The sequence below is a fragment of the Syzygium oleosum genome, unplaced genomic scaffold, assembly GCF_021117445.2.
Source record: "Syzygium oleosum isolate NSW1041296 unplaced genomic scaffold, Sole_v2.1 Sole_v2.06, whole genome shotgun sequence".
Classification (NCBI taxonomy): domain Eukaryota; kingdom Viridiplantae; phylum Streptophyta; class Magnoliopsida; order Myrtales; family Myrtaceae; genus Syzygium; species Syzygium oleosum.
Window position 1 is genome coordinate 9,418,405 of NW_026607490.1, and position 27,033 is coordinate 9,445,437.

At 40.3% G+C, this 27,033-nt stretch overlaps 3 protein-coding genes across 4 annotated transcripts; 2 read left to right on the top strand and 1 right to left on the bottom strand.

The window, feature by feature from the left end:
• The first annotated feature begins 2,246 nt into the window (after positions 1–2,246).
• LOC115690093 (protein EIN4) lies at positions 2,247–7,044 on the top strand. 2 transcript variants are annotated; one of them, XR_008816795.1, is made up of 3 exons: positions 2,247–4,931; positions 5,674–6,693; positions 6,773–7,044. XR_008816795.1 is itself a non-coding variant. In XM_056312324.1 (2 exons), exons 1-2 carry the CDS (start codon positions 3,201–3,203, stop codon positions 6,214–6,216), a joined length of 2,274 nt encoding a protein of 757 aa, XP_056168299.1. In that variant the 5' UTR covers positions 2,247–3,200; the 3' UTR covers positions 6,217–7,044. The 2 variants fall into 2 exon arrangements, 1 of the variants encoding a protein (XP_056168299.1); XM_056312324.1 differs by having other exon boundaries at positions 5,674–7,044.
• Positions 7,045–13,612: 6,568 nt separating this feature from the next.
• On the bottom strand, positions 13,613–14,621 carry LOC115690116 (AT-hook motif nuclear-localized protein 20-like). The gene has a single exon (XM_030616367.2). The coding sequence runs from the start codon at positions 14,545–14,547 to the stop codon at positions 13,699–13,701; it is 849 nt and encodes a 282-aa protein (XP_030472227.1). The 5' UTR covers positions 14,548–14,621; the 3' UTR covers positions 13,613–13,698.
• An 8,601-nt stretch (positions 14,622–23,222) lies between these two features.
• Positions 23,223–26,673, top strand: LOC115690096 (uncharacterized). Its single transcript, XM_030616336.2, has 5 exons — positions 23,223–23,557; positions 23,990–24,279; positions 24,378–24,467; positions 25,758–26,122; positions 26,214–26,673. The coding sequence occupies exons 1-5, from the start codon at positions 23,230–23,232 to the stop codon at positions 26,476–26,478; spliced, it is 1,338 nt and encodes a 445-aa protein (XP_030472196.1). The 5' UTR covers positions 23,223–23,229; the 3' UTR covers positions 26,479–26,673.
• Positions 26,674–27,033: the final 360 nt, after the last annotated feature.

Genomic DNA, 27,033 nt, shown 5'->3' on the forward strand with positions numbered 1-27,033 from the left:
CACCACAATGAATCTTCACTCATCATCGTTTTCCGTCAATATGTTGAGATTTGTCACTCTCTGTCGTTGTTGTCGGAAAAAAATGAAAAAGTGATTGGTTCCATTGAATCGAATCGAAACCGAACCGGACCGGGAACCGATCACTCATGACAAATATACTAAACCCATCCCTTAGGAAATTTGTCAAACAATCAATTAAAGAATTATTTAGTTTTTTTTTCAGCATGTTGATTTTTATTTATTTATTGTAATATGCATAATTAATATTTTGAAAATCGGTTTTTTTTCATTAAACTTAATCGACATGTATTTATTCAAGCCATTAACGTGCAAATCAACCTGACCTACTTACTAATCTTGTTAATAAGTGCATATAGTGCACTTGCTGAACATATAAACGTTCGATTTCAAAATATTGATTGCATATATTACGAGACCGATTAGCATTGAAAGTTGCAAACATTTCCTCATAATTTGCAAGGTTCATGACATTAAAAATCCAAAATCAGTAACACGTGACATATTCACCAAAAATTATATTTTACTCACGAAAAATCCAATTAGTACCCAAACCTACCATCCGTTAGCATTTCATCCAATTTCCCATTAGAATACATACGTGTCAACACACGTTCCATGTCAAATCCATCTTGTAGCCGTTTACCATGTTTGGGGACATGTATGCACTTCGATCGGACATTGAACTGAATGTTAACAGAGGCCATGCCATGTATAGGGGATGACAGTTTGAGATGTCTCGCGAGACGAAAGTTAATTTTGAACAAGTATCTAAAGATTACCCATTTGGGAATTTTTTCTTTTTATGTTATAATGGTATCCTCGAAAATTCATATTTTTGTTTAGTATAAATATCCAAAAACCATAAAAGCTAGGGGGAGCAAAAGGAATCACCCGGATCGGGAACTGCCCGAACCGAACCAAACCAACTGGTTCTAGGGCAATGATCTAGTTCTCGGTTCTATAAAATTGGATGTGGCACTACCCACTTGAACCCCTCAGAGTTAGACATGGCCACGATTTGGAACCGACGGTTCCGGTTCGTGGCCATGTATGAACCGGAACCGGCGGTTCCGGGCCGGTTCCGGTTCCGGCCCGGTTCGGAACCGGCCGGTAAAAATTAAAAAAATAAATTATGAAATAAAAAAATAATGAATTATCAAATTATGAAATAATGAATTATTCAATATAAAATGTAATCAAAATGTACATTGTAATTAAATTTGGGGAACAAAAGAGTTTCTCCACTTATCTGCAGTTTTTTTTTTCCAGAACCGGGCCCGTAGGCCATGGCCCGGTTCCCGTTCCGAACCGCGGGCCCGGTCAATGGCCCGGTCTCGGGTTTGACCCGGGCCGATTCTAGGCCGGTTCCAGGCCGAAACCGGCCCATGGTCATGTCTACTTGGAGTCGACCGATTTTTTTTTTAAATTATTTTTATTTCTTAAAAACTTCTAAATAAATCCTACTCTATCTCCCATTTCAAAGTGGAAGGCCCTTCAAGGCCGAAGCGATTACGTTTACTTATGCACATGAATAAGATAATAAGAACAAATCAAAACACAATAGTAGTTGCTCATTTCAATCAAATTTTGCCACAAATTGAAAATATCTCTGTGAAACCAACTTACTGATTCTAGAACGCCTTGATTTAACGACAAATAAAAAGAAAAACTGAACATGCTGCCAGTTCCCGGATTGGACTAGTTCCAAAGGGCACCGGTCCGCCCGGCCCCTCCGGTCCAGGTCCCGGTTTCTGAGCGGGATTCGCTCACCCCGGATAAAAACACCATAGCGGCCCGGGGGGGGGGGTCAGTGGAAAAAACAGAAAAAAAGAAGATAACGTGACATTGAAGGTCCTAACCTCTGACCCAAAAAAAAAACAAAAGAAGAAGTCCTAACCGACGCTAATTAATACGGGAAAAAGCGCAATTTGGGCAAAAAATTAATACGAGAAAATCACGACTGACCGGATTTTTTTCGAGAATAATAATAAAATAAACATGGGGGGGGGGGGGGAAGATGCTTTACGGTCCGAAAGTCTGACTAGGCTGGCAGAGAGAGAGAGAGAGAGAGGGGGGGGAAAAAGAGCGTCCAGGTTCTCTTCACGTAATATTTGGTGGGTCCCACTTCTTGAACCCCACACGCGCACCTCTCTCTCTCTCCTCTCTCTCCTGTCTCTCTCGTTTCTTGCCTTCTCTTCCTGTTCTTGTTCTTGTTCTTGTTCTTGTTTTCTTTTGGTGTTGTGGGTGTGTGTGCGTGTGTATTACTTTAAGTTGAAGCTACAGTGTTCAGGAATTTCAGTCGACCTTCTCTTCTCTGTACTTGTGCGGCCGGAACCGATCTCTCCTCCTCCTCCTCCTTTTGCAGTGGAAAAAATAAGTGAGAAAAGGAGCGAGTTCGGCTGGTGGTTTTTTTTTTTGGCTGTTTCTTTTTCGGGAAAGCTCGGTTTTCCTTGGCCCCCCCCCTGCCGGGTCTGTTTCCATCTTTCCATTTCTGGGGTTCGAGCATTTTCGGTTCCTTTTGCTCCTGAGGGGGGGAAAAGGTTTCGCCTTTTCTCGTGATTGGAGAATTCGAGAGGGGGGGGGGTGCTGTTCTGGTGGGTTCTTGATCTTTTGCCAGCGGGGTAACGATCAAGAAGGAGGCGACGGGCTGATCTCGGCTTTTTTTTTTGGAGGTACCCCCTTTGCTCACAGTCTCAATTCACTAGTGAAGATTAGAAAAGCTCCCTCCTTTTTTTCTCTCTTTTTGCAGCTACCCTTTTGGTGTGCGGCTTTGATTCTGGTATCTGTCCTTTGTAGATTGGAGACCGTTTGCTTCAGATTGATTGGTTGTCTTGTGGGGCTGAACATTGTTGCGGTGCCTCTACCTTGTTTTTGATCTTTTTCTTTTTGGATGATTTGTGGAGTTAGTGAGCAGGAAGAAAGAGAAGTAAGCTGTTATGGTTGAGAGGCTGGGGATTGTAGATGCTCTGGTTTACAGTTTTTGCTAGATCTCAAGCATGAAGAACTAGTCCTCCTGCTTCACATCCGCGGAAGCAGATTGATACGTCTTGGAATTTTGGCAGATTGGTTTCTCTTGCTATGAGAGCGGTCTTTCGATTTCCTTGATTGGAGATTGCCTCTCGTTTGGAAGTTAAACATCGAGGTGAGATGAATTGATTAGGCACTCACTCGGGGGGGCAATGTTAAGAGCAGTCGCTCTTGGCTTATTCCTATCTTCCCTTAGTGTCTGTGCTTACGCCGATGACAACAGTTTCAGCTGCTGCGATGATGAGGGCTTTTGGAGCGTCGAAAGAATCTTAGAGTGCCAGAGAGTGAGTGATTTCTTGATTGCTGTGGCATACTTTTCAATACCACTCGAACTCCTTTATTTCGTTAGCTTGTCGTACGTGCCATTCAAATGGGTGCTCGTTCAGTTCATAGCATTTATTGTCCTCTGTGGTTTGACACATTTGCTCAATTGTTGGACTTACTATGGCCCTCACTCATTCCAATTGATGCTGTCCCTCACGATTGCGAAGTTCCTCACCGCGCTGGTCTCATGTGCTACTGCGATAACCCTTTTGACTTTGATACCTCTGCTGCTCAAAGTAAAGGTGAGAGAAACTTTCTTGAAACAGAACATATTGGTATTAGACCACGAGGTTATGATGATGAAGAGACAGAAGGAGGCTAGCTGGCATGTCCGTATGCTGACGCAGGAGATTAGGAAGTCACTGGATAAGCATACGATATTGTACACAACTCTGGTTGAGCTCTCTAAAACTTTGGATTTGTACAATTGTGCGGTCTGGATGCCAAATAATGATCGTACAGAAATGATTATGACCCATGAGTTGAAGGCAAGTTCATCGAAGAGTTATGGTCGCTCCATCCCGATCAATGATCCTGACGTGATAGAGATAAAAGAGAGGAAGGGTGTGAGGAATTTGAGGCCAGATTCAGCCCTGGCGGTTGTGAGTAGTGGTGGGCTCGATGAGCTAGGTGCTGTGGCAGCAATCCGGATGCCAATGCTTCAGGCGTCGAACTTTAAAGGAGGAACACCACAGTCGATTGATACACATTATGCAATACTAGTTTTGGTTCTTCCACAAGCAAATCCTAGAGATTGGAGCTACCAGTACATGGAGATTGTGGAAGTGGTTGCCGATCAGGTGGCCGTGGCCCTTTCTCATGCCGCAATTCTTGAAGAATCTCAGCTTATGAGAGAGAAACTGGCAGAACAAAACCGCGCTTTGCAACAAGCTAAGAGAAATGCTATGATGGCTAGTCAGGCGCGAAATTCTTTTCAGAAAGTGATGAGTCATGGGATGAGGAGGCCAATGCACTCAATTGTGGGCCTGCTGTCTATTCTTCAAGAAGAAACTATGAACCCTGAACAAAAACTCGTTGTCGACGCAATGGCGAAGACCAGTAATGTCCTCTCTACGTTAATTAACGACGTGATGGAGATCTCTGCTAAAGATGATGGGAAGTTCCCTTTTGAGATGAGACATTTTCATTTACATGCTATGATCAAGGAAGCCTCTTGCCTTGCCAAATGCCTCTGTGTTTATAGGGGCTGTGGTTTTGAGATCAGTGTTCAAAGTTCTCCCCCCGATCAGGTTATGGGCGATGAAAGGAGGACTTTTCAAGTGATACTGCATATGGTTGGGTATCTTTTGGATATCTATGATGGACAGGATAATGTCACTTTTCGGGTCTCTTGTGAGAGTGATACTGAGGTGAAGCATGATAAGACTTGGGGTTCCCAAGCTAATGAGTTTGTAACTGTAAAATTTGAAATTGAGATTACAAGTGGAAGTGCTCCTTCAGGTGGCTTAATTCCCGGAATGCACCCAGCTGGTTGGAGTCGTGGCAGCAACAACAATAAAGATGCCCTGAGCTTCAATGTCTGCAAAAAGCTTGTCCAGGTTGGTGCTTGCACTCCCTTGTATTTATCAGTTTTCACTGAACAATCGAGAGTTCCCTCGTCACATCAGGTTTGGATGCCATTTTTGGCTGCATAATCTTTGCTGTTTCTATGTGGTTTGTCATTGTGAAGTTAACCGACTCAGTCGGGGCTTCATGGATTCACAAAAAATTTAGGAATTTGCAAGAGGGTGCTCTGTATCTTTTGGCTGCTGTAGTATAGGGTGACTGCAGTGCTTATCATATTTCTTTCTTAACAGTAGGCTTGTCATTGCCAGATAGTACAAGAAAGGATCAGAAGTCTGCCAATAAAAATGTCTGTCCTGTTGTCAGATTGGACGATGGGTTGATTTAGATGTTTCTATACTGTCATTAATTTGGTTGCAGTAGGTACTGCTATCATCAAATTGAGTAATCATTGCAATGTATGTTGTTAATTTGGTTCCACTTGATAATTCATTGTACATACCTTAAACTTTAAAGACTTGAGAGACTCCTAATGAGCTGTTAACTCAGGAAACTGCTCATGCTATTAAACTCGATTGGTTGAACTCCGGCGAAAGCGATGAAATTTGAGTTTAGGTTTTGTTTGAGATACTCATTAACAACTCATTTGATATTATCTTTGCACTTTTGTACTTTGAAACTGATGATTCTGTAGCAACATTTTGGGGTAGGACCTTGTCTGTGCAGCCATTTGAAGTGTCTCTTTACAACTTAAAGATCTGTGAAAACCATGTGCAGATGATGCAAGGTAATATCTGGATTGCTTCAAGTTCTCGAGGTCTTCCACAGAGGATGACACTTGTTCTCAGGTTCCTAAGGCAAGATTCTCGGGGAAGAGCCATGTTGCCTCCTGGAAATCCCATGGAGCAACAAAACCTGGACTCTCTGTTTAGAGGCCTCCGGGTTCTAGTTGCAGATGATGACGATGTTAACAGGACTGTGACCAAGAAGCTTCTCGAAAGGCTCGGTTGTCAAGTGACTTCAGTTTCGACGGGTCTAGAATGCCTTAGTGCCCTGGGCCATACAGATCATTCTCTCAGAGTGGTTTTTCTGGATCTTCACATGCCTGATATGGACGGTTTCGAGGTTGCAATGAGAATAAGGAAGTATCGCAGCAGTCACTGGCCATTAATCATTGCACTGACGGCGAGCGCTGAGGAACGTGTTTGGGAAAGGTGCCTAAAGATGGGAATGAACAGCGTGCTATGGAAACCAGTAGTCCTGCAAGGCGTGGCCGATGAACTTCGACGAGTATTGCAGCGAGCAGGTGAAGCGGTATGATGAGGTGTAGGAGGTGATGAATTCATTAATAGGCGGCTCTTCTACTTTCCCCTCATCACAGTGTCGATTCTTCTCGCATGATGTAGACAAAATGCATTCACTATGCTTTACTAACCATTTATTTTGCTTATTGATAGAATCCAATAGGCTTAAATGTAGCTTTTACTCAAATTCTCATCAGATCAATTCAGATCTGCAAGAATTATGCAGAGATTCACAAGAATAGACAATCTGAAATTGCAGTAGAAATGAACCGTCCAGTCATGCACATTCTCTCAAAATAAGAAGGTGTTTTATGTGATCTGGTGCAATATTGGACTGGTCAAGCTGTTAATAGTGTGGACCAGAATTGTTCAGTTTAATTCGTTGTAGGCTTGCTTCAGCCACCATCCCTTCTGCTGTGTTCTTGAGCTACAGGCATAAAATACAGGCGGTAGAAGTTCTGTATGGATGAACCCTATTACGGCACATGACAATGTGAGCGTCCAAGTTAAGTCTGCTTGCATCCAGTTGTTGCGCGAAGCTTGCTGAAGTTCCATAATAAATTTGATTACAGGTAGTAGCGCCATGGCAAGAGTTGTTTTGTCTCGGGTTTAAGACATGTGGGTCGAGCATTTCTGGATTGTAGTTTACATGGAAGTCAACAGTTTGGCACAGTACTCTGAGGTAGCATGATTCTTCATTTGTTTACTATCTTGAGTCGGTGATCACTGAATTTGCCCCATTTTTCTTTGCTAGAGGTGGAATCTTTGCGTGTGTTAGAGAGAGAACAAAATATATGCCATGTATAATATCAAGTTGCACTTTTTAAGCAAGTATGTGTGTCTACACCAAGCCTCTCTCTCTCTCTCTCAAGCTGTGAAGTCTTTATGCAGAGCATGGCTCGATTACTTTAAGGCATGAAACTTGTTGACAGATGTTGAATGGCTCTATTATAAAGGCTTTTTTCAGTTTACAGTTGCTTGCATGAGACTAAGGGCATAATACAAGAGATGTTTCATTATAATATCAACACATCTGCTTCTACTTCTAGTCCTTGATCAGACTAGAGGAAAAAACAATTACATAAAAAAAAAAAAGCACGGAATGACGCATATAGTTCTTTTCTTTCTTAACATCTGATGTTGGTTTTTTATGGGACCCTGTTAGATCGAATGAAATTGCCAGTTCAATGGATCGGACAAACTCTCGGTCCCAAAGTGGAAGACCCTTTTTGTACCAAATTGGATGTGCTAGGTCAGTTGAGTGGGTGAAATTTGACGTAAATTCCATAAGTCATGGTTTAATCAACTAATTGATCAAACTTTACGGTTAATGGAAACTCCATTTTTAGGAGATGTATCTTGATAGTTGATCAGTTCATTCGGTATTTAGAACGAGTTAAGGAAACAATTACGCATCCCGCTTTCTTTTACTAAGTTGTATGTCTAAGTACATCCTTCGACAATTCCTGTGGAGCGAGTCGGGATTGTTTAATCCCTAATTGCACAATTGAGAATGAATAAGAGGAGTTCAATCACAGATGGTCGCACCATAGGAAAGGGAAAAATAGGAATGGTTGACTCAACAGGTCAATGAGTGTATTGGGCCACAACTCGGGTCCATGAGCGTGGATTCAGCATCATTCTTCCTCCATGAACAGATGTATCACACATCCATAGAAGCCCAAACGAGGGAGAGTCCTCCTTCCAAGTTGATACCTCTTGCGTAGGAGGACCACGAGAGATCATTGGCTTAGTAAAGCTTGGACATTGGTAAGATCTTTTCTCCATATTTTTTGAGCTTAATCTGCTTCTCAAACTCTCTTAGTGTAAAGACATACACTAGGTCATTCAATACAAAGCATCTCTGCTATTTTGACACCTTTTACTCCTTGCTCATTGCTTCCTTCTAAAAGAGTGGAAACTGAAAAAAAATTATGTGTACATTTGAAGTTTCAAATTGGGTTGTCCAAAGTTCCAATTGATGGAACTTGAATTCGAAATCAATAATCAGTTTGGAAAAAAAAACCCAGAAACCAATCTTTTCTTTTTATCTTTGTGAACTCCATAAATAAATTTTGAAGGAACTAAATTGCGGGAATTGCTATCGGAACGAGTGCTCACAGATTAGATCGAGGGATAAGTTATTTTCGCTAGCTCAAAAACTTGAATTTTCATTTTTCTCCGAAAAACAAAGGAGCCCCCCCCTTTTCTTTTTTATTTTATTTTATGGAGAATGAATAGATAGGTCTAAGCCAAACAAATTTCGAGCTTTTTAGAACCGAGGCTTGAGCCGGCCGTTTCGGCGAGCTTTGCCCAGTAATCGACCTAGAACCGAGCCGGTCGGTGGCTCCCCGAATCAGATCGGCCTGACTGCAAGACGAACCAACCCTTAATTATCACCAGAACCAATAAAAAAAAAAAAACCAATCCAGTGAAGAGTGTTCACCGAATCACGAGAATTTTTCTCAAACGTGGAAAAAGCGAAATGGAGGTGGGACAAATTGCAAAGTCGCCGTGGGGGTTGCGACGACGTTACGACGCAATTCCCCAAACACGACGCAATTCAAAAGGGACGTGCCTCCCTCCACGGGGGGTCTTCCGGTGGTTCTGCAGCTGCATCATCATCGTTCAGCCGGCTCAATCCCCACCACCCACATTTTTCTTGTTCTACCGACCGGAGCCCTGTCGTTTTCCACGGTCTTCTCCTTGTCGTTTTCCATTTTCCTCGTTCCCGTGAATAGACCCCCGCCCCTTCAGAATCTCTAGGGGTCGTGAGGTGCTTCAGATGGAATTGCGCCATTTTGTTGCCCCGGTCCAGTTAAACCCTTCAACGATGGTCAAGAAGCGAGGCAAACTCATGGATGTCCGAAACTCTTTCGTGATATTAATCCTCTTCGAGTCAGGTCTACGTCTTGGTCTACATCTTGCTCCATGTAACGAATCGTCCGGTGATTGAATTCGCGCGCAAGGCTCCCATTCTGATGTTGGATATGCATCGGTTATTTAAATTGTCGATTGTAGTTGGTATATTGATTTTGTAAACTCGATTTAGAAGCACCGGAACAACCGTAGGTTTAGTGTGGACGTCAAGGCTCGACTGACCATCGGTTGCTAACTCACAGTAAGACATATGCAAGTTTCATCTATCTAAGAACTTTTCATTTGGTGTGGGAACTTGGTAACTTTCAATCCACCATGCAGATGCATTCCCAAGCTAGTTCTGCAGGTTAAGCTTCATGCTCTATATGCAGTCTATCTTGTAGTTCCATTTCATTTTCCATTTTTTGCTTATAGACACAGCAAGATGACATGGGTAAAATATTAATACGTACGAAAATATTCATATTATGAAGAAGATGGAGTTACTTATAAAAAAAAAAAAAAACTGAAGAAGGTGGAGTTACCTACTATCATGAAGCTGTACAGGATCCTCCACTTTGTATAAATAGTTTTCTCATTTTTCAACATATATTATTAACTACTTTAGCCAAAAAAAAAAAGTTATATTGATTACTCGTTGTTGCAAGTGCTATTCAGAGACATTCTAATCCTTAACATCTTCTTACATCTGTGGCCCATCCTTCATTGTCGAGACCTTCGAAACAGAAACTTTATAAGTATGGTTGTTCATCGCAAGTAGTCTTGCATTTGACTAGAACTGCATATGTATTGCAGTTTTTTTTCCTGTCGAAATGGTAATTTTTCTTTTACCATATCTATGCACAGAACATTAATCAGAAACTTACTCTTCTGTTCAGTACTGACCTTTCTTACTGAAGATTCTCCTTAGCTTGATTAGTTTAATCGTTATTTACAGTGCCCTAAAACCGAAACTTGTTGTCTTTCCGGGTAGCTTCAAATTATCGTTGCAGATGCCCCTGACCACACAATTACTGCATCATCTTTATTGTAAGATTGAACTAATCGAGAATGATTAAATTTCTAGCTAGCAATAAAAGGATTATATTGTTTTGTCTGACATTAACGATCTTCTTGTTAAACATAGTGAGCTGTCTAAGCAGAGAGACAAGAAGATGCTTTGCACAGTTCTTTTATACATGTAACAGACCATGATTTGGTCGCCTAGGAAGCTAAATATTCCCAATTAATTAGTAATTATTATAAGCTGTAGATACATTGTCAAAGAGATTATTATGTAGTTGCTAATTTATTAATATTTTACTTTGCTAAACCTATGATTACCCAACAGGAGATTGTTCTTTTTGAATATTTCTCCTTCTAATATTTGTTAAATGATTCATCTCTCCCCTTGAATCTAGAGGTAGATTTTACTCAAAGGAGTTGACTGTCACCTAGCTAATATAATTATATTGTTTGAGGAATATTAATCATGATTTTACCCGAAGAACGTGTTGAGACAGGTGAATTGTTTGATATATACTTATGCAGCTGCAGAATGAATGACCACCACATCCTCAACAACAGGGAATTTCATGCATTGTGATTGGCCGTCGACCCGAAAATGGAGAGACGCTTTAACTAAAGAGAAGATTAGCATAATAGTTTTTTTGAAAGTTAGGTCAAATTGCACCTCATCCGGCCGAAATAGATGACATGTACTTCACGGCAAGTGCGTCCCCCCGATCGAATAAAAATATTCGGCATCAAGGGAACTCAGCAAAGCAAGAAAATGCCATTGAATTTCCCTTTGCTGATGCATGATTCTCCATTATCAGTGGCTATATTTTAAAACTTAGCTGCTCATCACTTTTTTAATGAACAAGAAGGGCTCCGTTTCGATGGTCCACATTAGTTTACTCCAGATCGACGGAATCCTATTCAAAGCATCATCATTTACTGGCTTGTTTAGGCTCAAACATTAATCTAGGGTTTGGAGTTGTTGGCAAAAATCAATTAAAAATGTCAATAGATAGGAACCGAGGCGACTTCATTCATTGTCGTTCCTCGTCGTCGGCGGGGTTAATTACTTTAATCACGCGATTGAATATCTTAAAACCCTAGGTGGGCTCAATGGGTACTAGTGCTTTACCCCTGGAATGTTGCAAGAAAGAAAAAGAGCTGGGGGTTAATATTTAATTAATATATGATTAACATTGACATGTGAAGCAATGTGAAGAGGGTCCTCTTTGCTGCTAAACTCTAGGATCCTTTGAGTATGTCAAGAAAAGAAAGACATCCTTTCTAAGTGCACTATACTGATCTTAGGGATATAGTGGTGCTTGGCGATCCAATATACAAAACCTTAAAAAAACATATGCTGTGTCCGTAAGGATTGTGGAAGCCTAATCAGCTGAACAAGATCGATTTGTTTTAGGTCTCATTATTTGAAAAAACAGTAATTTACAGAATGAGGACATAAATATATGCGAAACATGATTGAAACATCACTGAATGAAACTCAACATGTGTGATTATACATTTACTTTTTCCTGCATTTGGGTGATCATACAACTCGTTTAAAAAATATTCTGCAGTTTGAGGACATAAATTTCCACGGATGATTGAAGCATTGATAGGTGATGATGCAGTTAATCTTTCTAATCCGAGATTTGAGTATGTTCTCTCATTCTGATTAATTTCATTGTCATATATATTTAGTTTGTGTATATTCTTCCAGCTAGACTATTTCAAAAAGCATAGTTTAAGCTAGCAATCATATATACAATCAAATAATTGCAATGGATAGAACCTGCTACTATACTAGTGTAAAAAAATTAATTAGATCCAGAAATATGGCTCTTATATGCTGAATGCAAGCGTCGATTGCTTTTTTAACAAGAAAAAATTTCGCTTTTCGACTATTGGATCACTACTAGTCATCTTCCTAAGGGTACAATTCCTAGCTAGTAAATTAGATTTCAACTGAAGTAATGTGCTGTCATCTAGCGAATTAAAGCATGCACAAGGAGTACAGCTTTTCTGAACAACTTCGGGTTAATCTTTACGTTGAAAAGTGCAGAAAATTGGGTCTGCTGAAGTTTCAGCCATAGCCTAATGCAGGAGCTAATTAGTATTTAATCTTGGATAAAACCCCCAAATTCTTCAAATGTTTTCTCAGAAATTAGCAAATGAGGAACTGCTTATTCTGAAGTTATATTTTTCCTCTCAAAAAGTCACAATCTTCAGATCCATTTTAGCAATATATATCATCAGTTCATCACCTAAAATTGCACACGCCCAGAAATTTGCTCGAAGAATGATGTTTGCAACTGAAAGGCCACTAGAACCAAACGTCAATGTTTTATGGGACTTGAGAATTCTTGAGAAGACATTTTGTTAATCTCCAGATTTTTCACTTAATTAGCTAGGTTCCTCAAGCTAATACTCTATGAAGTATTTAATCCTTGTACTAGAGCTTGTCCCCCTTTTTCCCTTTTTTTCTTTTCGCTTTCTAGCTTCCTTTGTGAAGCTTTCCTCTAATTAAAAACAACGAAGACAAACAGAACAAACTATATATAAGCATGAAGTCACTCATTTACCATCAAATATCAATTCTGTTCATTCTAACTGTTGTATGTGTAGTTCTCTTCAAGCTCAAAGTCTATCAGATTCAAAGTGAAATTCAGTAGCATGAAGAGCATGTTCTTCAGGGACAAAAAAAAGCCATGGTCATGGATTAATTTTGACAAGCAAAGATAAAAAAAATTATGTTAGAGAGGAGGTTGGAAAAATAAGAAAACTTCAGCTCTGCCAGGACAAATTGAAGGGGAGGAAGAGGAAAGGTGAAGAAAATAATTGGAATAATTGATCAAGCTTTTTCCAAGATCAAGAAGCCTTCAATATTTTTGTCTTAGGTCTTCTTAACGATTGCCCTAAGGGCTCTAGTTAAGACCACTAAATATAGTAACAATGCATACCAACACTCTTTGAAAATTGAATAACAGAACATTTTAAAAGGAAATAATAGATCATATACTGCCGGCGTAAAGGAAATTCACACAAGTGACCTTTTCTGCCCCTGATTTGAAGATTATGACATCCACTTTCTCAACTCAATGATGTATGAAGTCGCTCGTGTAAACTTTGCCATAACAAAGAAAATACTGAAGTCCATAATGAAGTTAGGTCAGATCTACATGGAACTCCTTGCATATTGCATACATGGAAACTAAATAAATTCCAGTTGTCACTATTTAAGGTTTTAAATAAAATACTCAGTAGACTGAATTTAAAGTAGTAGTTTTGCTCCTGACTACTCTAAATTTTATGCAACAGTGTGAAGAGATTAACACAGGAAGGAGTAGTTTTTTATGGAGCGAAACACAGAAATCAGTGGAAAAGTTGTGAAAACTAAAATAATTGAAGGAAATGGAAATAAAATTCTTGCCTTGATTTGCACATAAAGAAGTACCAAAGTGATGATAATCATGGTTTAATGTACAAAATATGAAAAAGACACGAGCAAGTTTTTCTTTTCCATATCCCTAACACAATACAAGATAAAGTAGCTGACCTGAAGCTGTCTCTCTCTCTCTCTCTCCCTCTTGTCCTCATGACTTCTCTATATTATCCTTTTCTAGCCATAAGTTGGCCGGCCATGAGTCCAACCATAAGCCTCATGGTTCAGTTGTCCACCATTTGGAAGCAAATTCGGAGGCAAATTATACACCGGCATCGTCGAAGGGTCCGCCATCCCACCTTGTTGCTGCCCCCCGCTGCCACCAATCCCCGGCGGCGAGCCACTGCCCATCTGCCCTTGCCCGCTGCCCGCTTCCTCTTCCTCCTCCAAGGGCAGTCTCTCATAAGTAGCATTAGAAAAGGTCGCTGCGATCACCATGACAGGCCCCGAAGCCACAAGCGAGCCCACGACGCTTCCGCCGACCACCTGACCTTGGCCTCCGGCTAGGTATATGGTCAAACCAGTGGACCCTGGTGGGGCAGGACCAGGTAAAAAGGCCCCGGTGAGGGAGAGAATCTCGAAGCGGCCGTGGAGGGCCATGACCGCCCCCGGAGCCGTGGGTTGTCGGAGCGTGACATTGGTAACTGTACCGCTCCCACTGAGCACGCAGACGCCCCTCTGTCGCCGTCTGGCGAACTGGGCCACGCTCTCGGCTATATCTGCGCCGTTGGCTATCTCCATCACGTGGCTCCGAAGCGCGTTAGGGCTATCTCGGGTCACAAAGATTGGCGGCTTGGGCTTATTCTTGGAGCCCGGCGGACGGCCCCTCGGCCTCCGAGTGGCGACCTCGACGGCTCCTTCCTTCGGCTCGTCGCTGTTATCTCTCTCGTCTTCTTCCACGGCCCCACCTCCTCCGCTGTTGTCCTTCATGGAGATCCCTAGATCAGGCTTTCTTGCCGGGGAGGAGCTCGTCGAGGTCTCGACTCCGGGGAGCCCGACCTGCCCTGTCCACCATGGATTTGCCATGATTCCTCTTCCTTGTGAAAAGAATTTGAGCAAACTATATGCTGTTGAAACTATAGGATTGATTGGTACTTGAATTCCTTATAGACCCCCAGATCTATCTGGGTCAATTCACCTCTTCTCTATGGCAAAAGCTCAACGGGAAGAAGAAGCAAATCGCCGCAGCAAGTGAAGAGTGATGCGACAAAGAGATGACCTCCCCAGAAATGACCGCTAGCTCTAGTGATCTTCCACAAGAAGGCAGATGATGGAGAGAAACAGAAAGAGAGGAAGGTAGCGAAGGTTAAAGAAGGCGAGCGATTAGAGAACCTAAGAGAGAGCGAAAAGTGATGAAGCAAGCCCGAGAGAGAGAGAGAGAGAGAGAGAGAGAGAGAGAGAGTAATGAACAGGAAAAACCACAGCTAAGTAGCGAGAATCTCTTACTCTCCCTCTAATTTTTTTTTTCTGGGTTTTCTTTATGACCCGCTACTTTTCTTTGTCATGGGAAGTGAAAAAGGTTGCGTAGCTTCTTTCTTTTAAACTCCGGTCTCTCCCACGAACATACAAAGCGATATGGTCAGTGAAAAGAGAGAAGGTTAAGGGGAAGAAGAAGTTGAAGAAGAAGAAGAAGAAGAGGAAGAAGAAGGAGAAGGAGAAGGAGAAGAAGATGGTGTTGGGAACTAGGGTTTGCGCTGTGGGGTCGCGTGCGCGTGAAATGGTGGGTCGCACGTCCCCCTCTCCCTCTCGCGTCCCGACATACACATATCATCAACACACACACATACATACGACAGAGAGAAAGAGAGAGAGAGAGAGAGGTTGAGGAAAGGTGCGCGCAATATATTATAATTAATCGGACATTATTATATGATTAAACTGACCTCATTTCTCAAGAACCTTATGTCCCATATTAAATATTAAAAAAAAAGACGACTCCTCGAGGGGTGGTTTTCCCCCATTAAACTAATGTGAAAAATGGCGGTGAGGAGCTCCAACCTTGACCGCAATTTCGGTCACCTTCCCTCCAGTCGTTTTCCTGGGGGGCTTTCTTATTATCAACTGGTTATGATTTTGTCTTGTGGAGGCCGTTTACATGGTGCGGACAATCTTAACCTTCTTTCCTTATTTTAATAACGTCTCTTCTTCTTTCTTTCTCTTCTATTTTTTATCGTGAGGAAAACATTATAATAATATCCAATCGTTTTCTACCTTTCATCGTGTGGCTTGAGACTTTGTGTATGTACCGCTATGATTAATTGTAAAATAATTCGACCAAAGATCTATGTTCCGCAGAAAATATGTGGTAAAATAGCGAAAAGGGTCCTGAGATAATTTGGATGATATTATATTTCTCAGGCCGTTGATTGATGTTTTGAATTTGTACCTTTTCAAGTCTACATTGATTTTCTTCTGATGGTGTGGTCAAGTTCCGAAATGTGGGTTGTCTTTTCAAGGGTTAGGGCAAGACTATAGCATGGATAATAAAAGGCAAGTTAAAATGAACATTCGAACATGAAACATTATGCAACCAAGACAACACATTTTCAGTCGTTTAATAAGTCGACCGAACATATAAAAAGCTAATGATTAAGATTTAAGACCCGGTTAAAAATGATTAAGTGCAATGTTCGAAGAGTATTTTAACTATTTACCCTAATACGGTGACGCGGGGAACATGCAAGGATTTCTTTAGTTGCAAACTTGCGACATCATGAAAAAATAAGTTATTCCATCAATTGAGGAAAAAAAATAGAGTTCGCTTTGCATGTTTTCCTTTTGTGTCGTTGAAAAACATGTTTGTTCATATTTCAATGAATCCTAGTTCTGATGAAGTTAACTGTTGCTACTGTTAAAAGGCTAAGAGGAATACACAATACTTCCTCGGAGAGTAAAAGAAGTCATTTTACATGTTCAAAAAAAGTTAATATTTTGAGTGTCGTTTAGGAGTGCTTTTATGAGATTTGTCAAGCATACTTTATAAGAAATTTTCCATTTTCCAGACGCCGATTACACATGTCATAAGAACGGTCAATTCATTTAAATACTGTAACATTTCTTTACTTTAACAAGTGTTTCAGAAGCACTCATCAATGTATATCTCAATGTTTTTAATTCATTCTCACCCATGTTATCACTAAGCTTGAATTTGATATATGCAAGAAATTAGGGGATATTATGATTAACAAATGATCTCAAGGATGTTATGAATAAGTCAAGGACCATAGAATTGTCCGATGTCAAGCCTAATGAGCCTTGTTCAAACTCACCCACGACTCGAAAAATCTCGAAATTTCGTCTACAAAATTGGCTGGGCTAGCTAAACGACGAGCCAGCCCCGAAAACTGAGTCACTTGCGTGTGCTTGTCAGCCTAAAAAAAGTTTATGTGAGTAGGACCCTGTTCGCACATTGTAGGTTCAAAAAGCATTATCTAACTCAACACAATGGCGGCCTATCGGGTCTGTCAAACCGTCAAGCTCATAATCAGATCTTCTTGTGATTGTCCATCATTTGGTAATTACAAAGTTTTAAGTTAATGTCCGTATTAATCCTGTCCTTGTAATATGGAGAGTTGCATCTTTTTGTATATGCAAAGCAGTTGATTAATTAATTGTTTTAGGATCATAAAATTCAAATCCCATCAACTTTTAATGATAAAATATATTGTATATTGGCCAAAAAGATATGATCAGCTTGATTGTTTAGATACTATGATCAACTATAAAAAAAAATAACATTACCAACAATGCGTATTATTTAAAAATTGGCATGTCTTTCCATTTTCCAAACCTCACACCACCTGCTTCTCTAATACAAAAAAACAACATTAGATGAAACACTGTATGCCAGAAATCACCAATAATGCCGTATTATTTAATAAGAAATTTCAGAAAAAAAATCATAAAATACTTTTAAATATCTTTAAGCTTTTAAAAATGGCCAGGCATGTGCAAGAATGACAATCTCTTGCTAAATTAGGATTAAAAGTTCGGAAAGATAATTTATCGATCTCTTCAACTTATGCGTTCTTTTCCTAGAAATGCACGTGGTCGTGTGTCTCTATTTTTTATCATATCATATATATATGAGTGTGTGTACATGCGTAAACACACCCACATATATAGTCTAATGGTACCATTGTCTGGAATGAAGCCTTTTCGTCAGTAGTTGTGGAGTCTAAATAGTAAATTAAACATGATTAATACTATAGTGCTGATAATAATGTTTACTTCCAAAATGAAAGATTTGCTTCTCTGAAAGGAAAATAACTATGATATTATAAACGTGAGGAGATTATAAAAACATCCATTGAAGGTGGCATGTTTAATGGTATAAAGTCGAATGCTGAATAAGAAACCAAGTTAGCAAGATGGGAACCAAAATTACGACAAGAGTATTCGACATTACATAGAACTGAGAGCCTGAGATCCTCTGCTGAGTGTAGATCGATACCTTCAGTTTTCATCATCATTCATAGAATAGATAGTTTAGAGTTGATTTGGTATGCTTAATCCCAAAGAATTCCTACTCTCTATCAGCCATTTTCTCCCTTCTTGTGTGTTCAACCCCAACCATCTCATCAGAGCGGCTCGCCACCCCGCTGAAGCGCCACCAGCCACCAACCGCACGACTATGTGCCGATGCCGCCCATATGTACCATCACCACAAAAGCTCTCTCTCTCTCTCTCGGTCCTCTATCATCCTTCATTATTAGAGATATTTTCAATGACACATCGACGATGGTCATCAATTGAACACGGGGAAGCGGGAGGGGGGCAAAAACCAAAAGAATTCCTTTTTTGGGTCCGTTTTGTTGAGATGTATGTGTGAGCTGTGTCAATATACTGGATATATTGACAGGCTCGGACTTGGGCTCCCTCTTGGCTCCTAGGTGAAGGTATCGGATTTCTGTTGCGCACTCTCAACAAATAATATCGAAGCCAATGGTAGATTGGTGGGCTCCTAATCTGTTCTATGTCTGGTGAATATTTCAAGAAAGGAATTTGATGATCAACGTGGTGAGCGTTGCAATGTAGCAACGCAAGTCCAATAGCAGACTTCATGGTTCGGTTTGGAGAAAGAGATTAGGGATGAAGTTGGGCATTGATGAAGATTCAAGTTGAGATATCTTTATGCAAAAGAATACATGGATTAAGGGGGAACAGATCTAATACTGAGTTCACACATGAGGGGAAGATTGTTGTTGAGATGTACGTGTGTGAGTTATGTTAGAGAAGTCTCACATTGGAGAATTGGTGTGGTATGGAGTAGTCAATAAATATCCTAGTTAGCCCATAATTCTTTAGTTTAAGCTTTTGAATAAATGTGGGTTCAACTGGATATATTGATAGGCTCAAACTTGGGCTCCCTCTTGACAATCTCTAGGGTGGAGGTTTCGAGCTTCTGCTATACACCCAAACTTTCGTTTCGCGAAAAATGAATGATTTGTTAAATATTTCCTAAAAATGATCGTTTGTTATAATAATGAAAGAACGAAAAATATTTTCACCATCTACGAAGATGTTTACACATAAATTGTATTGTTATTGATAATGGAAACATTTTTCATTAGTTAATGATTTCAAGTGATACAAGCGATCATTTTTAGGAAAATATTTTCTAAATCATATATTTTCCGCGAAATAAACGGAGCTTTTTGAGTGGAACAAAATTGAACCTCTTAAAAGAAAACGTTGGACCCATGATCCCACTGAGAAGGAGGGGAAGAAATTGTTATGGTGATGACCACAATCAAACGATCATCATTTAGGACTCAAGGAGAACACATTTAGGGCATGCATGAAAATCATTATATTTTTCTATTCCCGAGAACAGACTTGGAACATAAATCCGTTTGGTAACGCAATTTCATTTTTCTATTTCTAGAATAAATTTTGGATTTCAAAAATAGGTTTGGAAGAGAAATGAAAGTAAATTTTTTTTACTTTTCTATTTCTAAAACAGAAGTGAAAAATAAAAACTCTTCTCATCGCTCGCCTTCGCTATTAGCTGGCCGCCCACCCGCTGCCCGTTGGTCGCCTCCCTCTGCCGTTGTTCATTGCTGCCCGACACCTGCTGCCTCTTGCCGCTGTCCTCTACCGTCGACCACCTCCCGCCGCCTCTTGCCGTCTGTTGCTGTCCGCCTCCCACCACCACCCGTCGTTCATCGCCACCCGCCGTCCTCCGCCGCTGCCGGCCATCATCCTCTACAGCCACCCGCCATTCTCCTTCGCCCTCCCGGGAGAGAGAAATTTTGTATCGTTATCAAACGAATTTCCGTTTCATGAATAGAAATTTTGTATTGTTATCAAACGCGTATTTTTGCTCAAAAACTCGTCCAAGGAATAGAAAAATCCATTTCTAAGTAGAAATTATTTTCTAGAATATAATAGTTATCATTCGCACCCTTATGGGCTCTCAACACCATGTATTTTTCATAGATTTTGCTTTTTCTTCGTTCACTAAGATGAAGTCAAATTTGGTGCATCAAATCAAATTCATCTTTTTCGATCCGATCAAAGATAGGCCATCCGTTGTTCGATCAAACATGTATCCATACATGTACTGAACTCAACTCGCTCGAGGCGTAAAATCGATCAGCAAAACAACATTAATTGAGCTCAAGTCTCGCTCGCCGGAAATAGCTTGACTCATTCACATCTCGAGATCTCTGTGGGGCCCGACGGTTCGGACAACGCAAGCTTAGAATCGGTCGTAGTTTGAACAATAGCATCCACGGACTGCAAATGTAATTAAACGAACAAGAAGGGGCAGGGAAAACCTAATACCGATTAGAAAAATTGATCCGGGTCACAAGCGACCAATGAATTGAGGTCGCAGGTAACCGAAGAAAATGAGGTTTTGACCAGCGAAAGCCGAGATTAAATTTAATCAACACGACACGGCGGAAGGCGTTGGGCTGTCCGAAACATTTTCGGCTTAGTTTAGGGCAAGTTGAGGAAGAGATAAGGTTGTTAAATGCGAGGGAAATGGACAGGTTCAATTGTTTAATCTGTGCGTTCGTTCATCTGTGGTGGCTCTGTGCCTCTATGGGGCTTGCATGGTCCATGCCTCTATGAACGACCAATCTCCAATTTCTTCTTCTTCTTCTTCTTTTACTTTGACTAATTACAACAGGAGACGTGATTAGTTTAATGTGAGCGCACATAGGGGAGGGTTTAATTGGGGATGGTTGGGTCTTCCTTTTTGGGGTTGATCAGCATGTGTTTGGATGAAGTTTTTTGATCAAATGTGTGTAGCTGGGGTAGGGTGTTGAATTTTCTTTCGTTTCCTTTCCTTTTTTGGACCATGATTAGGGCTTCTTATCGATTATAAGCATGAAATTATTGAAGCGCGAAGCTTTATAAGTGGTACCGTGCGCGGATTTGCAGTAACGGTCTCGTTCTTCCAGGCAATAACGGGGTATATTTCGAACCGAACATTCTGTAACACGAGTGAAATTATCGCAGGAGATTGCTAATGCTCGATCGTTTCTGTATTTCACATGCAAATTATAGGTGAGGGGAAATTATTGACATGATTATATCGGTTTTCATTGCGATGGTAGCTAACTAACTAGCAAGCATTAGAATCATCTATAAAAGCGGATCACAATTGAGTGTTGAATATGAGAAAGGACTAATCAACTGTTTGTTTACAAGCAGGGTAATGTGGTGATTGAATTTATTGATGCAATCTGGAATGATTAAACTCCTAAAAAATATAAAGGTTAATATTACGAAAAACCCCAAACCGTCACATTTATGACAAATTTACAAAAAAATTAATTTTTTAACTATCAAAAATCCCAAATTGGTATACTTGTGACAATTTTGTCCCAAATTAATTTTTTGACCACCAAAAACTCTAAACTAGTACACTTGTGACAAATTTTCCCTTCGTTGGTTTCCATTAAATTAGATTAATATCACGAAAAATCCCAAACTAGTACACATGTGACAAACGGAGGGTAAAACCCCGAACCGGTATACCCGTCAATGCCACATGTCATCAAACTCAGTAATTTAACAGTAAAATTTAATGGAAACTAACACATGGTAAATTTGTTATAAGTATACGAATTTACAATTTTTGGTGATCAAAAAATAAATTTTGGATAAATTTGTCAAATATTGATCAATTTAGGGTTTTTTGTGGTATTAACCCAACATATATATGCATATAATAAAGTTGCATACTTGCATGCATGTATTAGTCACGACATATTTACTTGTGGACCATGCAAAAATTACATCGCTGGCAAAGAGGTGGAATGAAACCCTAATCTCCTTGTTTTACTTTGCTTTATTTTATTTTAAATTGTTTTTTAGACATTGGATCAAGAGTGCTCACGAAACCTGGCGTTGACTTTGGAAAATGGAGGTGATTATCACTAAAGTTTCGGTCAATGCGACCAACACGAGACACGCACACACTATAATACTCGAGCAGATTAAGGACCGTAGTTTCCTAGTTTGACATGCCATGAATTGTTTAATAAATAAATTGATCGTGATCATGATTACGAGAAAAATTTTCAATCAATGTGAGTTGTGGCAATGGCGACCCAAAAAAAAGTCAAATCTGTGATGAGTTTTAGACCGAGGTGCGGATGAATATACTCACTTTCTTTTATGTGATACGTACCGATTAAAGTTCTAATTCTTACTTAGTGATTCTCCCTCCAAAACTTTCTAAAATAGATGAACCCGCCCCGTCGTCATTTGAAACAAGAGCTCAAGGGAAAATCGTGGCGATTAATTAGAGCATGAAATCGTCTTCTGGCGCATTTGTGGAGTACCATGGATCGGATTACTTATTTCTCATGCTGAGCGATGCCAAATACATTGATAATTTAATTAAGACTTACGCGAACTCGGAAAATCACACCAAATGTCTAAACAACCAGGGGCTGTGTATGAAGTGATTGGTTCCAATATAGCCTTGTCAAATCCATCAATGGATAAATTATATTAAGAAAGAGTATTATTAGGGTTCCTATCTTTATTTTATCAAGCTTAATTCTCGTCCAACTTTCGGCCAAATAAATTATTTTGGGGATGGCTGTGCCTGAAGTCCTAAAACGTATTATGAAAGTGCAATTGAATCCTAAAACTATCGCAAAGTGCAATCGAGTCATAAAACTTTCAAAAAATGCAATCACATCCTAAAGATTGTCATGAAAGTGCAATCGAGTCCTAAAATTTTAAAAAATTACAATCACGTCCTAAAAGTTGTTACGAAAGTACAATCGTATCCTAAAATTTTCAAAGATTTTAAAACTCGATTGTACTTTTTGATAATTTTAGGACTCAATTGCACTTTCATGACAAGTTTTAGGACTTCAAATGCAATTATCCCATTATATTAAGAAAGAGTACTATTGGGGGTTCCTGTCTTTATTTTTTCAAGCTTAATTCTCGTCCAACTTTCTGCCAAAGAAAATAATTCTTGTCCAAATTGAGACACCAAAAGATTCAATTGGGCCACGGTTCGACCCAAAAAAACCAAGTCGATCGGATCTTATCCGATCACCCGGCCCGCCGAAAACGGGTCGGGTGGACCGAGCCTCGATTGAAATCCCGGGCCCGGGCCGTCTCTTTCGGGCTTGGTCTGTCGGCCCGACCCAAAATGTAAAAAAAGGGTGTTGACCCGAACCGGATCCTACGAAAAACGAAGCTCTCAATCTTTCTGTCGAACTGCTGCTGATGCAGAGGACAATCGGAGAGAGAGAGAGAGAGAGAGAGCAGAGCAGAGAGATGGTGGAAGATCTGTTCGAAGGGCTGCCGCCACCTTCTTCAAACCCACAAGAAGCCCAGGCTCGAGAGCAAGAACAACAGCAAGGAGGAGAAGGAGGAGGAGGAGGAGGAGGAGGAGGAGGAGCGCGAGGCGTTCTCTTTCAGATTCCCTCCTCTTCTTCTCGCAAGAAGGACACCGCCCCATCCCCTGTTCCACCACCTCCGCCTCCGCCTCCGCCTCCTGCTCTCAAGAGCGCCCTCAAGCGCCCCAAGTCCGATGAGCCCACCAACCCTCCAGGTACTCGAAATTCTGCGTTCGCAGAACTGCATAGCTCGTTTCCTGCAAAGGGTCGGTGTTATCTGTTGTTCTTTTTTAATGGGTATTGCTCGTTTAGTGCTCTAAGTTTCGTCATTCTGTCGTTGATGTGTTGTAAGTGCTCCATTTGAGTTTGATCCTTGATGGGTCTCTCTCGTTTCGAGGGTTGCGGGGTTGTTTCTCTAGTGGGACCTGTCAGACGACTGGAATTGTTCATTTTGACTTATGCTGGCGTTAGTCCCATCGATTTGCCAGGCTTAGCAGCTGAAAGAACTTTTGTGTTTGTTCAAAGTACAAGCATTGTGGAGGACTTCAAACTCTGGAGTTATTTCTCGTGAGAAAATCTGTTCTTGTGGTGACAATGGTGTTCGTGTTTTCATGGATCGATCTGAATGACTCGTTGTTCATGTTTAGGTGCCGAGTCGGCGAAACGTTTGAGGTTCAAGACGCATACGGATGCCTCGGAAGCTCAAGTCATAGATGCTATGAAGAAAATAGCATCTCACATCCGAAATCCCACAAAGCTCGGCAAGGCGTCGAAGCTTGCCATACAGTTAATACAGGCGGGGAGTGTGAAGCCCGGGACAAGGGATTACTTCTTTGCCATACTCGAAGCTGCAATGTCTTCGCCGACAGCTTGTACTGATCAATCAGTGCGGGCAGATTATCATGCATTGTTCTCTGCGGCACAAGATGCAGCTGAGGTATAAACATGGCTCCTATTATTAATGAAGTTTGATATCTCAGGGTTATTATGACAAAAAATCCCTAAAGATGCTACTACCTTATTGTTTTCTTCCAGCATTTAAGTGATAAGCAAAAAAATCAGTTGACTACATGGACAATTCAGGCAGTGGTGGCAAATGATCTGTTCACTGATGACAGCTTCGTGGTACAACTTTTGTCTTTGCCTATGGATTTATCTCATTCTAGTTCAAAGTTCATGCTTGCATCATTATTTGTCACTGTGTTTAAGGCAAGTTTTTGTTAATTGTGTAGCATCTGTCGATGGCCATTTAAATTTCGGTTTTTCTCGGGAATAACTTTAAGTCTCTTTTTGATGGTCTTCCCATAGTAAAGTATCTTGCAGCTCTGTTGGCTGTGTATGGTAATAGTTCAATTTATGGTAGTGCTAATATTTTCTTTGTTTAGCATCATTGGTAACGCCATTGTGGTAATGCCTAGAGCTGGTAGCTTCGCTGGTTGCCCATTTAAACCCCATTTCACCCTTTGTTAGTAAAATAGGTCGTACTTTTGCATATATTAGTGTAAATTACATGATAATCAATGAAACTTCTGTCTCCCGCGCCTTTATTATCAGCGAAAAAATACTTGTTCTTTTGGAGTATAACGTAGTATACATGTGTAAAGTACTTGCCATATTACACTCAGGAAAAAGAACGTCATTTCAATTAATTTAACATATTTTCATTGGTCAATTAATGATGTGCCATGTCCATCATCATTTGTATATCAAAATATGATATATTAACACATAAATATAATTCTCTTTTGATATCTCATTGGATAGCAGTAAGTAGCAATATAATTCAATTATTAGATTATTCTTACAGCATCTTGTAATTTGATTAATCCTCTTTCCGTATTTAAGTTTTTCTCATCATAATAGAATTGGTATTAACTCATGGTAATATCATTTTTATATATAATGAAAGTAACTCCAGATTCTTTCCACTTGCTTTTGAGAAAATTGACAGTATATGCCCGTCCGTATCCCACATCGTATAAATTTTATGCCGTATATTGCTAACAGAGTTTTCACCAATAAGAAAGAAATTCTAACATTAGAATGCTGCATTCAGTTCAATTGCAATTACACTGCACTTTTCTTGTATGGTTCCACAGTGTGCTGTAATATGATTTTACCCCAGTGGTCTTGTTTCCTATCTTAAATGGTCTCCTTTTTAGTTATTCAAGAGCATTTACTGGTAATCATACACTTTGCGTAGGACACCTGAATATTCTTTTCTCTCGATACAGTGTTGCAACTTTGAAAATCCGTACGCACAAATTTATAATTTCTCACTGGAAGGATAATGTCCTTACTGTTGGTGAAAGAATCATTCTTTTAGACAAACCATTTCGTCTGTTTTTGGTTGAAACTGATGGACTATCTTATCTTGTTCGTATGGCCGCCTTCTTTCTTGGGACATACCATAAGTTCTCGAAAACTGCTGGAAGAATAAAAGACACCATATCCAATCTACCAGTTGCTACTGAGGCTGATGACATAGATGAAGCTGCAGCTCTGGAAGCTGAGAAAGAATCAACTAATCCGACAGGGAATCAGGAGCTGCCTCCCGATAATCATTTGGGAGCCAATAACGGGGAAGAGCTTGACCCATTTGGGCTTGATGCGCTTATCCTGAGTAAAGCGAAGAAAGACGAAAATTCAAAGGGAAAGAAAGATATGGCAGCCAAGATCAGGAGGGAAGGAGAGGACGAACATAAGAGATTTCTCAAGTCGCAGAGAGAAGCCTTGATTGTCTGTTTAGAGATTGCTGCGCGGCGGTACAAAACTCCATGGTAATTTCTTTGGGCTGTGTCAAGAAACGTGTTTCCTTTTTGCTTGTGATTCAATATCGACCATATTTTTAAAGCGGAAACTTATTTGCAGGTGTCAGACAGTCATAGACATATTAGTAAAACATGCCTTTGATAATGTGTCAAGGTTCACATCTAGACAGAGGGAGGCCATTACGAAACTTTGGGCTTCCATTCGAGAACAGCAAACTCGTAGAAAGCAAGGGAAATCTGTGTCTGGGAAACTTGATGTGAATGCTTTTGAGTGGCTTCAGCAAAAATATGCTACTGAGAAGATCAGCATTAGGCGTGCTGTTGGAGGTAGTGGAGATCGTCGTGCTCAGCAATGGCTTGGTTGAACATTTCTTCCTCCATGTGCAGCATTACTAATTAGTTTTGATGGGGAAGGTGCTTACTGGTATTATTGACATCAATTGTTCATAGGGATTTGCTTGTCTCAAACAAAAATCGCTCAACATATTGTGAATTGACTGAATGGAACTTCTTGATCAAATTGAGAATTTTCGTGCAATGCAACCTGGATAGACAATCAACTCTCGTCAGAACTGATTTTCCTTTGTCACGTGCTTGCGTCACAGGTGAGATGTTGAAAGAAATGCACGCCGTTTCGATGAGGCCCGCACAACGTAGTATATTTTATGTACATTTTACCGTGGACAGTAGAGAGAGGGAGGGAGAGAGAGATATTACAGATTCATTCCCTGGTTTATCGGTATCTATATTGTATATCTGCATATGCAACTTACGTAGATACACTACGAAAATCATCTTTTACAGGTTGAGATTCATACTCTAGGGACAGGTTAAATATTCACTCAACTGTTTGGATGAGAATTTTACAATTGCTTCCATAACTTCCTGCTGAAGAGGGATAGATCTAATTATCAGGTGGA